Here is a 15,540-nt window from a genome sequence, read left to right on the forward strand (position 1 = left end):
GGGGGTTCACATTGTCTCACCCAACTAAATGATCCACCCCACCCTGCTTCCCCTCCATGGCGGGGGGGGGGGGGTCAGGATGGGGGTGTTTGGAGCACAAACAAAATCCTACAAAATCCAACTGGGGCTTTCTTGTGTGAGGTAAGGAATATATGAAAACTTGGATAATTAATTGAAATGAGAATTGAATACATTTGTTCTATGGGAAACAGAAAATATAGGAAGTACTAAAATCCAATGGAACCTTAACCCTACAATATCCAATTATATTTGACAAACTTATAGGGATGGTTCGTTATTCTAACGGAGACATTAAATTGTCAATACCTCAGATATAGTGCAGTGAGGTTGGAAGTGGGAGGGGGGGGGGGTCGTTTTATTACTGGATAAACAACAGAATGGAATTTTACTGATACAGGAGGAAATGCAAAAGAAAATAACTAGACTATATGAAATAATGTATCTAGATTAATGTCTCGCATTCTAAGATTTATGACTCATCATACAACATAAATGGCAATAAAGCTACTTTATATATTTGTCACAGCATGTCAATACGTAGTTCACTCATGTCCATTTTGCATTGATTTAGTTATAGAATCTTTTTGTTTCGTTTGTTGGGTTTAGTGGTCTATCAACAGCTAAAGTAAATTTTTAAGGCTGTGCCTCTGTGTGTGTAATATATGCCTGTGTGCTGGATGTGGTATGTCGGTGTATTTGCCTCCTTGTGATAGCGGAGATCTGATGTCAACTTTAGATTGCTGAAATACCACGCCAAAGGCACTCGGCACAGTATCCATCACTCTGACAGTGGGTAAACCATTCATTCCTGATACCTGTTTAAAGCTAATTGTCAAGCAGAGCAGCGATAACAATTTTCAGGCCTTTGGTTTATCTGATCAGTCATGGGACAGTAATATAACTCACTCCCTTGGGAGGCCAAAACCGAGGAAAACATTGTGCAAAATTTACACCTACCAGAAAATGATTAAACCATGTTAGATATAACCTGACCAACTCCTGATTTGAAGGTTTGTTTTCAAAACAAATGACTCTGCAACCTTGATGTTTGATCTTTGGTCAAAGACGGAATAATTCCAATAATATGAAACTTCCAGAGAAACTTGGGCTTTGAAGAACGTTATACAAGGATAACCTTGACCGTTTTGTTAGATATAACAAACTTACCTTCTTGGCCAGTGCCTGTCCAACTGATGTTCTGGAAATGAAAAGGTGTCAAATACTGAAATTTCTTAAAACTTTGAATTTTATTGAATCATTATAAAGTGACAACAAATTATATGGAAAGGGTTTAACAAAGCCATAAACTTAACTGAGCTTTTCATTTTGGGTACAACTTATGACATATGACCTTGACCTAATTCTTGACAAACAATGAACGCATTGAAATGCATTATATTTCTATAACAGCTGGTACTCTGAATAGTATCATGATTATTTGTTTCCAAGCCTGTCCAGAATTCCAGAACTATTGGTAGTCATAAAACAGAATTTAGGGTACTTCTTGCATTAATTTTTTTTCAAAAGGATATAATGTATAAAAACAGTCATTTTACTTTTCATCCTTATTACACAATAAGGAGTTCAGCTTATATTTCCTCTTGTGATAATTTCACCATCAAGAGAAACAGAAAACAATATTAGTAAACTTCAAATAGTGGTTTTAAACTTTTAAACATCAAGGAACAAAATAAAAAACATTTCAGCAAGTAGAAAACACAAAGTTTGTATCTTACTTTCCACATCCAGAAACTCCAATGATAACGATCTGCATGATCTGTGACTTCGTCCTGTATCACCTCCAAGTATAGGTTCAGACCTGTTGGGGAACAATTCAATTAGAACAATTGATTTTATGATGGCACCAGAATACAGTAGCACAGGGCTTGTGGCACTAGAATACAATAGTACCATAGTACAGGGCTGTAAGACTGCAATATCTTGGGATGGAGTGTGGGGTGAACTTTTGCCAAGTTTGGAGAAACAATTTTGAATGGTATTTTACTACTTTTGATTGCTATTTATGTCAGCCAAGTTTATTTTTAGGGTGGTCGGGTGGTGCAGTGGATAGCACACTTGTCTTTCAGCAAGGTAGCCAGGGTTCGATTCCCCGATCGGACGTGAAAAAGGTATGGGGTCACCTGCCCGACCAAGTGGGTTTTCTCCGGATACTCTGGTTTCCTCCCACACTAAGACCCCCCCCCCCCCCCCCCAGTGCTAACATACAGGCCACACGAGTGATTAATTTAAGTTGACATAACTTGTTCCATAATTGTTGTAAAATAAATAAAGTTTATATGTTTATTTTCATACTGGCAGTGAAATATATTATGGAGATCTGCTACTGGGCTGCGTGGAGATTCAAAAGCATGTCACTGTTGTTTGTTTGCTGAACTATGAAGTCACTGAGAGCCTCTCTTGATGGCTGTATCGTCCAATGTTCTACCAAGGAATTAGGTATAAGTCCCCGGTCCCTGGAAATTTAATTCACACAATCGTGATAGCATCAAATTACATGCACAGGCTTTGAGTGTCATGTCAAATACATCTTGCTGACCGTGCAATGAAAAGTAAAGCTCATTTTCAACACAAAAATATTATGGTTTAATCATGTCTTTCTGCCATAAAATTAACAACTTCACTATCTGAAAATATGCCAACTTTCTAGTACTGTTGATTCTGAAAATAATTTTTGAACACTCTGGAAGCAATATGATTGAAAACGCAGGTTTTCTGCTTTTACAAAAAAAATCCACATTGTCTGTGTTGAACATCAATTGCACTGGCCAAGAAAAAAAAATCAGCATCAAATAAAAACATTAACTCCTATGATAACACAGATAACATCAACTAAACACAATGAACAGCCTACAATTTACAATGATGCAGCACAAACAAACAAGGAAGTGATACTTCAATGATTGGTTTGTTTTCACACCATGAATTCTCATGTTCAACCATTCAGTAATGAAGTCATCAATTCATCACCAGGAACCACTTGTTCCCGCAGTCACTTTGTCATATGGTTACAAATGCAAACAGCAAGTAAATCAATTCCTTTGTATACAAATCCTTGTTACTGATGTAGGTGTTAAAATTGTAGGCAAGGTTATCATATAACTAAGAACCAGCTGTTCAGTCCCAATCTAAATTACCAATTAAGACTCGCACACAAAAAATATCACTGAGTATTGTCCAAACTTCTATAATGATAACCATAATTTTGACCTCGCAAAGTTCATCTATCATTAACCCTTTCACCACTGTAGACCATAATGGACTCGTCCATATCAATGCATGGTAGAGTCTACTGAAGTTACATAGGTGTGAAAGGGTTAATATACTATCTGGTAAATGCATTTATTTCATTAGGTGGAACAAATTCAGAGTTAGAACTGGTTATTCAATAAATGTGGGGTTATTTTCAGATTATCTTGGGTTCTTCCCAAAACAATCCTCAGAAATCAACGGTGTCCAGTTGAATACTGAATCTCAGGTAAGAATGCTATGGGAGATGCCAACAACGCAAACCCTGAAATTGTGTTTGTCCAATTGTTACCTGTTCTTAGTACAGAATATATAGCTGTCATTAAAAAGAGCTGGCTTGACTAGACATTACAGACTTGGTGTGGAAACAGAGGCTTATAAAAGTCAAGAAAACTCAACTGAAAATATGAAGATTACAGATGTTTCAATCTCATACAGCAAATCAATCTTGATATCTTCAAATGTAATCAGAGGACTGAAATTAAAGCATGAACATTACAAAATGATGCAATTGTACAAATCAGATTATTTTTTTGTACCGTCTAAGCAGAGGAAACACGAGAAAGCTCCTTGATTCTATAGGGGGATGCTAATTCTGTCAAGGGCACTACATTAATCTCTCCATACAAATACACTTTTTTGTTATTCAGATACAGCAAGCAATTTTTTTTCTCCCAAGCTTGCAGGATATTACTTCACAACTGAACCATATAATTTGTAAGTTTTGTCTCCTGATTACCAATATACAAACCATAACAAAACACCAGACAAATATATATCTCAGAAATGGCTCATGTGGGTGTGGAAACAACTTCAAGACAAATGTTCAGTGTGACTTTAACTTATCTGAGTAGTACCGGGTATGAATACTGTATCTTGCCATGGCTCCAACACTGAAAATTACACATCTCTTTACAAGTACTCATTTTAAACATACCTTATTTCTATAAATAATAACAGATAGATACAGAAGGTCAACACAGATAACTAGAAGGTTATCAATGCTTTTCTCCTACACAACCAAACTAGGCATTCAATTTCAACATCCAAGCAATTTAGAGTTACTAGAGTATACATAATGGTTAATGGTTAAGCAATACATAGTAGAATGCAAACAAAAGGTCCACTAGGCCTGTACAATGGGCTGGTATTCCTCATCGCATTTCTTTTTCAAAGCAAATTACACAGCACACCACAATTTGTTCACTAGGCATGTCCCTTTTATTATTAATTTATTTACATTGTATATGAAATATCAAAGCAATGGCTGATATTTCTGTTGTGAATGAAAATTTTCAAATCACTGAATCAAGGGAACAAGCCCTTAGTAGTGTTGATCTCTGATCCATAAAAAATATCCATTTTGTCTCCCAACCAAGGTAAACAAATAGAAAATACATCATGTCCAATGCACTATGTTGAAATATAAAGCAGACATTTCGTGTTGAAGAGAAGAATATTTTTGGTGTCCTCAGCCTCCTTAACAGACAGGATCAGAGTTCTGGAAGACCATTCCCACCATCAAGTAAAAGATGGAGGAACTACAGACCAAGTGCTTTTGGTGCATTCTCAAGGTCTATATTGGCCAAACACCATCTCCAACAAAGAACTGCAAAGCAGTCGAGGGACAAGCATCATGGTGGAGATTGTACAATAAGAGCGCTGTGGATAGCTAAAATATGTCCTTCGCATGTCATCTAGATCGCTTTCTGGAAAGGCTCTACCTATGGGGAAATGGAACATTTGGATTAAAGAAACATATTGAAGGGAACCATTCAGAAGAACCCCCAAGAACAGACGACTAACCCTGGAGTTGGCCCTCCCCCGAACCAGCAGCAGCAGTCCCAGTGGACCAAGGAAACATATTGAAGGGAACTATTCAGAAGAGCACCCAAGAACAGACGACTAACCCTGGAGTTGGCACTCCCCCGAACCAGCAGCAGCAGTCCCAGTGGACCAAAGAAACATATGGAAGGGAACCATTCAGAAAACACCCCGTAGAACAGATGACTAACTCTGGAGTTGGCCCTCCCCCGAACCAGCAGCAGCAGTCCCAGTGGACCAAAGAAACATATTGAAGGGAACTATTCAGAAGAGCCCCCAAGAACAGACGACTAACCCTGGAGTTGGCCCTCCCCCAAACCAGCAGCAGCAGTCCCAGTTTTATAGGTTTAATGTTTTAAAAGTAAAACACTACATCTCAGAATTTGAACAGATTGTTAGATTTCCAGACCTATTTCCATCTTGGTTCAATAAGACTTCTGTTGTGGGTCCCTGACTTACAGCCCTGTGTGTTCCAATTCAAACAAACTTTAATCTGCACCATAGGGAGTTCTTAAGAGAAGACACCAACAATATTGTGGATATCTTATCTACTCAGACGTCTCATGGTCTGCACAATGTGAAGTTTAGCGCAAACACTTCCTAGAAATTATGGTTCAGACAGGTATCAGATACAGTATTTGACCTTGACCTCTTACTGTGAACTTGCCCCTGATGATCTGCACCTAAAGAAGATTTGTGATACACTATCTGAAATGATCTATACATTTGTGCAGTAAAATAAAAACAAATATGCAATAAAGACATTATACTCTGGATTTAAATTGAAACAGATAACCATATTTGACCTTGATGGTACAAGACATATTATCTATACTACATACCTTGGGTTCTCCCATTTCACCGGTAATAATGAAAGGGCTTATAATTTTCAAATTAAATATTGAGTACCAGTGACATGAAATGAACACTTTTTTAATCCATCTGAAAGTAATGACTGCATTAATAACAGTCAGTAGTTATTTCGGCTATTGAATTCAGTACACCAGCTGTTCGTGTTTTTGAAAACTTTGATGTATGTTTTAATGTATTACAAATAAAGACGGTTGATGGCATCAAAGACATTTTTGAAAAAGGTAGAAGTGATGTAACAGGTAATGAATGTGTCAATTGCTGGAGTCAGACAGCTCATTAGTTGGTAGAGCATCTGTTTTAGAGATTGGGTAATTGATTTTTCAAAAGTTTCTTATGTAAATAATCATGAAATTGTCATCGAACTTTGAACTGAGTCAGTGAGTCAAAATTTGTAATGTGAATAAGATGATTTTTTCTTGTGGAAATCAATCTAATAAAATTTTGTAAAATATTCCATATCTACAATATGTACATGTACACATGTACCACAGTGTGTAAAATCACATTTTGATTTGTAACTAAAAAAACAAAGATATTGATAATATTTTGACTAGAGCCTTAATTCCTTCAAAATCCCGAGTCCAGGTTCATCATTTTGTTTCTCCCACAACCACTATAGGTTTCCTCCCTCCTGATTCATTGGATAAACCTGCTAGGAGTTGGTAAACATTTTGGGTTACCCACTAGTGGGTAACACCCTGGACGTGATTTCATTGGTCAATTTTTTACTTATGATGTCACATAACAAAGCTTCGCGAATATGACTTTCTTGATAAAATATGAACGTTATGGGAGAAAAAGGTCCCCTAACACGTGATGGTTGGTTATCATGTTTATCTTACTCTCATTAGTTAATTTTAAAATTGTAAAAGGCACTCGGTAAAACTGGTGCCTAAAATTTTACAATTTGAAAAAGAACTAACTCGAGTTAGATAAACATGATAACCAATCATGACTCTTTTGGGATCCTCTATATCCCACTTCATTTTACTAATCTAAAGTTACGTCATCAGACTTTTATGTCTGAAATAAGATGTAACAGCAAAAATGGAATTTGAGCCCAAACTCTAAATTCTTGATTGTCCACTCACTCACTCCCTTCTATTTCTAATCATTGCCTCCAAAGACAAAGTTAAGAACAATCCAGGGTCAGGTAGGATAAGGAATTGACCCTTGCCAAGTGTGTACAGTTTGTATACAGGTTGATCTAGATCAAAGGCACAAAGTAATAAGAATGAAAGTTATAACTTTAAGACTGGGATTCGAACCAGGGACCCTCACACTCTAGACAGATGCATGCCCTAACCAACTGAGCAGTCTGGTCCCTGGCTATATTTGGCCAGTAAAGATCTATTACTGGTCTTGTGTCTAATGACACAATCTGAGTAACTGCAGGAAGAAGGGGGGAAGGGTCAAGTGAGGGAAGTGCCAATGAAATGAGATTCCCAACAACATCAGAGTTACGGTTACTTCAAAGATACCATTACATATCATAATTAATTACACACTTTAACCCTTTCAACACTGTGGACCATAATAGACTCATCCAGATCAATGCATGGTACGGTTTATTAAAGTTACTTAGGGGTGAAAGGAGTTCAGAATAAACAAGTAACATTCTCGCAACATCATGAAGAATGGGCCCCATTATGAAGGATGTTGAAAAAGAAAGAGTATGTGGGAGATAGAAGATGTACAGTCATACAGTATACTAAAATATAAGATCCCTATATAGATACTAATTGATATGACAAAGGTATTTTGTTTTGCATTTTCCCAAGCACATCCAAAACGAAATTTTCAACAATCAATAAACTGGAACAAAATCTATACCGGTATATAAATCATTAACAACAATAAAAAGTAACCATTTAAAAAGGAACACTATACGAACTGAAGGAACATAACCAGTCTTCTACGACCAACCAATGTCTATCAGTCGTCTTCACCGGTAACACGTTAATACAACGTGAGAGACAACAGCTGTTTTAGACTCTAAAAATCTAACAGATCGGATAGATAATGATTCATTATATCATTCATGCATATAGGTAAACTATTTTTAACCGCGCACCTATGTGGTGATACATGCAGTATAATTACTCTAGTTAATCCATGAACAAACTGAAAGTAGGATTTAGAAATCATGCACTACCTGGCAGCAGACGGCATGGACGGGTCTTTAACATTACATTGGGAGAAAAATCCCGAGGTGTTCCTGATACAAACAGCCTTGAACTTGGCCGAGGTCATGTGACAAACTGGGCTTCCATCTTGCATAGATGTTGATGTGACACATTGGTGATTAAAAACATTCACAGAAAGAGGGGCCTGAAGCTCTTATTTGAAAGATGACACTTTTTAGGAAAAGAAGTGTTAAAAGCGATCCTCAAATGGAGTACCAATGCACGATCCGATTCCTAGATGATTCGGAGCCCATTCAGTTATCTTTCAAGGTAAGAAAAATGTATTTTGGTGTGAAATTCTGGCTAAGCAATCCATCAACAGAAATTAAACAGCCGGTGTCGGTCTGTCACGTTTGTGTGAAGGGCGGTATTGAAACGGAATAACGCTACAAGATGCATTATTGTTACTTACATCGCGTTTCGGGCGTATATATTTGCTGGAAATTTGATGAGACGATGGCACATGTTATTGATTAATGAACACATGTTTGTAATTTGCATTTTCAACGAAAACTATTGACTAGGCCTATCATATGGAGTACAATCTCGGGAACATGTTTATATTTGATCATACAACGACGATTGATGCATGGAAATCATGAGCCGTAAAGTTATCTTAAAAAGTTTTCTATTAAACGGCTGAGTGGAATATTAAACTTGCACCTAATAGATGTTTCATTCAGCATTAAATTAGCTAATACATAAAAAAGATAACTTATTTTATTGTGGAAAGGAAATGTAATAATTAGCACTTTAACGTTAATCATTTTGGACCTGCATAACCACCCAACATGAAATTACTACATGGTTTATTGCAGTGAATTTTGTGTAGAAATAGAAAAAAAGTGCTTATTTCAATGAGCTCGGGTAACATCTAGCGCTAGCAGGTAACAGCTGCCCGGAGCATAATGTAGGTATGTGTTGATCTGATGACAGACATATGCATGACACACACTGATGTAAATTTAGAAATTGATTTTCAAAGAAATCCATTAAAAATTATATTAAAATGTCCTAAGTTACAATCATGACATTCCTATAAATATAAATCATTATGTAAATATTTGAGTCAATTAACATGAAAGAAATTAAAACAGAAGGCCATTTTGTTTGTCCATTAGCCATTATGCTATATCTGATTATTAAAAAGCATATATTAACAAAAAAGTATCAACAGCACACATATGTGTGTGAAGGTTTCTGTGTGAATTTAATATTAATTTGAATGACCCCCTCCTATGTAAAGTCAGGTTGTTCGTATTTTAACAGTACACACTACTACACAGTACACAATTTATATACATGTATTATACAAAAATTGCTTTATGGGTGTAAAATACCTTTGCTATCATGCAAAGTATATCATATATTTATTCACATATCAAGTTTAGGTTTGAAAAGAAAAAGTTACAGACAGTTAATAGTTATATTCAGACTAGTAATAAATCAAGGTGATTAAACAAGTTTGATAGAAAAAAAACCCAGATTTCAGCTAGAATAAAATATGACACGTGGAATATATTAATATCAATTTTATGTACAAGAACTTGTTTACCTTACATGTGCAGCATATCAATTAATATGGCTGTTAGGCCAAAGGAAATAATATATGTTTCCTTTTTCTCAACCTTTTAACTGCTGACCACAGAACTTTTTATATCACTCAGTTTTTTAAGGGAAACAATTCTGCCTTCCAAAATACTTTTTAAAGAGATGAAATAAGACATTTTTGGGGCAAATTTAGTTTTCTATAAAGTTGTTTATAAATTAACGTACAACTTGTAAATAACTCAAGCAAGAAAAAGGGGTGAATCTTTGTTTTCAGGTCTAATTCTGTCATAGGAATAATACAAATCTATTTTGTATGTTTTGTTTTTAATCTTCTGTACATGGGATTGATGTACTGTCTGCTGATAGGACTTCAATATGTAGTATTATTATATAGTATTTTTAAAAACTTAATTGCTTGTTGGTACTATATATAGACACCCTACTGTATTACATAAGCTTATCTAAGTCCTGATCACCCTGTGGGTATATCTGTACAAGGCAGTGGTATAAAGTGGTATTACTTTTCATGTCACTGCGGTCACATAAGTCTAGTCTGGTATAAGTGTATAGACAAATTAGTGTGCCATTTACTGTGTTATAACACAGGTACCAGTATACCTGGATTAACTTCCAGTGTAAACATATACCTCTATGTACTCGAGGTATTATAAGATTCTGTAATGTTCTACTACTGTAGTCTGTCAATCTGAGTCAAAGTCTGGAACGCTATTGCACTAGTACTGTGCATATTTAATCATACACACATCTGTATGTATATGTGTCAATATATCACTTTGTCTGCATTAACGCCGGTGCATTACAGTTCATCTGCTCTGTCTTCTAAAAGCAACTTTAGTCATATAAATAGATGTGAATAAATAAATTTGAAAAGAACTTGGTTTGAAACACTTTAGTGATAGCATAACTAAACATTTCGAGATTTTTGTCTGGTGTTGTTGGAATTATGGACGGTGTAATTGGTGTCATTCATATTATATGCATACATGTAGAAAAACAATTACATTTCCTGTATATTTCAAAATTTCATTTTTTTTTTACAATATCATAATGTAGATACTGTTTAAAAAAAATGGTATATATCAAAGCTTTCCTTAACTGTTAATGTATTTTAATTGTGCATGGCAAACTATTACCATCAAAACATGTATATTATTCGTGCGAGGCGTTTAAAATGTATGTTGTTCGTTTATAAAGTAAAACTTTGATATAACATATTTCTAAACTGATGACTATTATTAAATGTATCTTATTCAATTGGCAGTAAGCAAAAGATTTGAAATGAAAGTGAAATGTACATTAAAGGTGCTTTTTAGCCGTAGGTATTAATAAAACTACGGAACTTTTATCATCACTGTCCGACGGAGTAAAAATACCGGAGACCCTGACCTTATATGACTCTAAAGTGCTTTATCTCAGCTATACACCTGTGGTCTCGTCAGTGAGTTTATAGTAGGTCGTTACACACCTGACCCCAGTTTCAGGTGGCTGGACGTACAGGTATAATACTTGTCTTGTCAGGTCTGCTGTGTACTGTGCCTACTTAATTGAGGCATGATTGGAGAATTGATAGCTGATCAAGAGGTTAATAATTGGACTGTGTATTGATTGGTCGAGGTTAGCTGCGTTGGGATAATGTAATTAACACATCTTACCTGGCAGTTACCTGGCCTCTCACTCATATACTTGTCACTTGTTGATACAGTTAACAGCTGTTCCTATATCTTGATAGGGATATAATAAAACATACAAATGTTTACATGATTAGTATGATGATACAATTAACTTATTGTATAGATAACTGTAATTAAATAATTCAAAACCAAGAAAGGTTAAGGACAGATTATTAGTGATATAATTTATATATGTACCTGAAATGGATAGTACATTTGTATATATAATTTACTGACTGATTTAGTGATAGAATTATTTAGCTAGAGTAATGATGAAAATTAATCAAAATTAATAAATTTTTTAAATAAGCTGGTTTTTATATTGTTTTTACTTGTGTCCATACTTTAATAATATCTTTTCATAGGTTGAACAGATTCTTTTTTTAATATCATATGGAAAGTTTGTTTAATATGAAAAGTTGTTAATTATAGCAGTTTGAATTCTTGTGAGTGGAAAATATGTTGAAATTGGATGATTTTCTTTTACTTCAATTTTTAATATAGAATATCAGTTTGTATTGGCCATTGAAATTAATTACATTTTGTACATATTAATATAAACTTTATTTCATTCCACATTAAGTTGCATGACACCACATAACGTACAAAGTACAGAGGAATGGGATCCGGAAACAAGTTGAAATAACTTATATAAATCTGTTAGGAAACGTGTACATGTTCTATGTTGTGTAAAGATGTAAAGTAAATGTTGATGAAGATTAAAAAAGAAAAGTTTTCTAATATAAGGCACATAATATAATAAGTAATCCAATAAAATACTATTGACATACCAGTTTTGTGTGTTGCCCAAAAATGCAGATTTTCTGAGGGAAATTAGTCTGTGGCTTACATACTACACTTTCTGTCCCGAGGTATAATAACACAATTACACTGTATAATTCATGCCCAAGGACATTGCCAAGTTCAATTTCATAAGTCCTAGGTGTATTTGTACAATCAAATGGATTCTTTTGTAATTGTTTATTCATGAATGAAATACAAAAGAACAAAGTATTTCTTTGCATTCCTGGACATGTAAGTTAGAACAATGTTATGACATATACTTGGTATTGAAGATAAGGCCATTGTGTTATATAATAAGCTTTAGGGTAAGCACTATATATAGTCCTATTTCATGTATCATAAAATAGTTTCAAACTAACTACATAATGAGTCGCCTGTAGTGTAAATGGTATATATACTACACATATACCATTGATGTACTACAATATACAATGATACTATTATGTAGAACATATTGCAGTTCAACATGGGATTTTTTACTAGTAGGATTCACTTAGAATAGATAAAAGAAGAGTATCGAATTCCTAATTCTATAGGACCCATGACTATCAATATTTGCTTCGCCTGCTTTGCAGGTCGAAACTAGTCGGCACCAATATACTGATACAGTTATGGAACCTGCATTCAGAAGTTACTTCCCTTTTTATTTACTTAAATACTTTACATTAGAAGGCTTCTATATTCCGTCTTTTCGTTTTGCAGAGTTATCTTCTCTTGTGAGCAGGTATTGATTGTTTGTGAGAGTAACGTCATAATTTTTTGAGAAAACGACGTAATTTTCTTGCACAAACTAATGACATGACAACAATACCCTCTCACAAGAGAAGATATGAGACTGCAAAACGAAAAGACGGAATATACCAGAAGGTATCCTCCTGAAACCTGACAGAATGATGTTACCTTGTATTGGACATTGGTTTGGTACTCATGAATAAGTATTCACTTTAGGTATACTATTCCGTCTTTGCGTATTGCAGAGTTATCTTCTCTTGGGAGCAGGGATTGATTGTAACGTCACTTGTTTGTGAGAGTAACGTCATCAATTTTTGAGAAAACGACGTAATTTTCTCACACAAACCAATGACGTAACAATCAATCCCTGCTCCCAGGAGAAGATAACTCTGCAATACGCAAAGACGGAATTGCATTTAGATAAAAAATTCTTCCACCATTCTTCACAAAATTGTCTCCCGTTTGACCTGTTCACGATATCTTTATAAGCACTCCGTCCCAAGGAAATGAGAGATGGTATTTGTAGGAAGAAGCAATATTATGATGTCATATGAGCTTTAAAATATGATATCACAATCAGCTTTCAAAGGGAGAGATTTGTGCAATTCAGGATGAAACAAAGATATTAAGAGGATATAAAAAGAATCATTCTTTATGGTAAGGGTGTGTCAGAGAATGGATGTAACAACCCTCACCTTGAGGCAAGCCTCTGCTTATAGACAATTAAGATCACCTAGCTCTCGAGATGATTTTATTTTGTAAGAAAAAGTTCCGTTACAAGGAAGTCCCCATATAAGGGGCACCCCAGCACTTTTTGTCAATTTTTGTAACCAAAAAGCAAATAAAATACTTGCCTTATCTTTGAATCATAGTTTTACATTCCATTGTACAATGTAATGTTGATTTGCAATGTTGATTTAGAAAATATCCAACTAGGTACCAGAGCCATCATCTTTGATGCGGGCTAGCAGACTTTTTATTTTGACATTTATATAATGCATCCCTGATATTGCAGATAGAAACTTGACTAAATTAATTTTGTCATATTTGAACCAAATGGAGAAAAAAAAAGAGTAAATAAATACAAAAAAATACGCCAGTGGTCAATTAGAAACTCAAAACAAATACAATATTTATTTGGCCCTGATATGCAACAGTACACTTTATACTGAACAGGATTTGAGACATAAATGAGGGGTTTTTCATCAATTTTGAACTCCTTTATAGTTGTTGTGACATGTTGTATTTGTTAATGGATGGGAAAGTTACAGAAATAAAGCAAACAGTAATGTAAATTTAGAATATTTTAATTACCTATTGAAACTTGGTTTATAATTTGTACATATCCTAATTTTAATAATTCCAAATAACTTACCTGTAATGCATGTTTACTAGGTGTAATACGGTGCAAAATGTACTGTGATATACTGTACATGTACTACGATATATGCTATACCAATCCATATCTGATTGATGTAGGTACCATTATATGGATGTATATATACACAATCATTTATTATTGATGTTCAGGTGAGATGTGTCTATAATAAGAATGTACCCTGTAGGATATGTAACCTGACATATATCCCACAGGTATAGTTCTCCGACCATGACTCTATTGTATTCAATGTATTGGGTCATCCTTTAACTCGACTAGTTGTCCATGCTGTATAGAAGATCTTGGTTACAATGTGGCAACTGAGGAAAAGGACCATTCTTTATGATATTGTTCATTGTGCATTCCCAGATTGTAACAATATTGCCCACAATGTTTTTTCAAACTGTCAGAATTCGAACAATGCACAATCAGACCGTCACAACATTGTCGATGCTATACATTCTAAAACAATCAGAATGTCTTGGTAATAATGTCAATGCATTCCAGCACTGCCATTATATTGTCTTCATTCTTTTTGGATGTATTCTTGAATGGGGCCGCGGTGGCCCGGTGGTTATATCTGAGTGTATACAATCACTATAGCCCCCTACCTGCCACGTGCACTGGGTCACAGGTTGGGGCATACGTTTGGTACCTTGGGCAGTCATCAGGTACTGGCCATGGCTGCAGGTTAGTGGTTATCCCTGGGTACTGAAGTTTTCGTCTACCACAAAAACCTTGTTCTTCCTTAAATGACCATAGCTGTTAACTCATTCACCCCTGAAGTTTCATAATGAACTACATAAATTGCAACCTTTGAATTCTGAGAGTTCCAATGTGTCTTCAGGGGTTAATGAGTTAATAGGACGTAAAACACAAACAAACCTTGAGCGAACAGGACTATATCTATATCTATAACATGTTCACACTGTAAACACAATCTTATTTGACTTCAGCGATCTAGAGAGAATATCAAATTGTATATTTGATGAATAGGCTTGTTCAAAACGATATTACTGTTGTTAGCTTAACATGTTTTTAAGTTTTCAGAATGGGATTTTTGATAAAAAAATCTGAAAATGTACAAATATTTTTGTATATCTTGTCTTAAGACAAAGATTCTGAATCCATCTTCTTAAAATTTTAACTGAGTTTAATATTTTTGTAAATATACTGCATTAAATTTTATGATAATTTGTGGTTAAGCTAGTCA

General features: G+C 34.9%; 2 protein-coding genes across 14 annotated transcripts in view; one reads left to right on the plus strand and one right to left on the minus strand.

Annotated features, from left to right (window-relative positions):
• The window catches only part of LOC110445676 (probable gluconokinase), a 19,927-nt gene extending 7,696 nt beyond the window's left edge, over nucleotides 1–12,231 (minus strand). The window contains exons 1-4 of one of the 6 annotated variants that reach the window (XM_021490419.1): nucleotides 12,205–12,231; nucleotides 11,396–11,464; nucleotides 1,758–1,840; nucleotides 1,189–1,219 (exon numbers count right to left, since the gene is read on the minus strand). In XM_021490419.1, the coding sequence (XP_021346094.1) occupies nucleotides 1,189–1,219; nucleotides 1,758–1,795 (69 nt within the window). In that variant the 5' untranslated portion in view covers nucleotides 1,796–1,840; nucleotides 11,396–11,464; nucleotides 12,205–12,231. Of the gene's footprint in view, nucleotides 1–1,188; nucleotides 1,220–1,757; nucleotides 1,841–2,334; nucleotides 2,496–7,879; nucleotides 7,955–8,088; nucleotides 8,207–11,395; nucleotides 11,481–12,204 lie in introns of those variants that run through there. The other 5 variants (XM_021490424.1, XM_021490418.1, XM_021490422.1 and 2 more) reach the window with 5 other exon arrangements.
• LOC110445675 (FERM domain-containing protein 5-like) overlaps nucleotides 8,230–15,540 on the plus strand; it is a 79,961-nt gene continuing 72,650 nt past the window's right edge. For all 8 annotated transcript variants that reach the window (XM_021490409.1, XM_021490411.1, XM_021490412.1 and 5 more), the window contains exon 1: nucleotides 8,230–8,441. In XM_021490409.1, the coding sequence (XP_021346084.1) occupies nucleotides 8,337–8,441 (105 nt within the window). In that variant the 5' untranslated portion in view covers nucleotides 8,230–8,336. The remainder of the gene's footprint in view (nucleotides 8,442–15,540) is intronic.

Source organism: Mizuhopecten yessoensis, unplaced genomic scaffold (assembly GCF_002113885.1).
Source record: "Mizuhopecten yessoensis strain PY_sf001 unplaced genomic scaffold, ASM211388v2 scaffold2329, whole genome shotgun sequence".
Taxonomy (NCBI): Eukaryota; Metazoa; Mollusca; class Bivalvia; order Pectinida; family Pectinidae; genus Mizuhopecten; species Mizuhopecten yessoensis.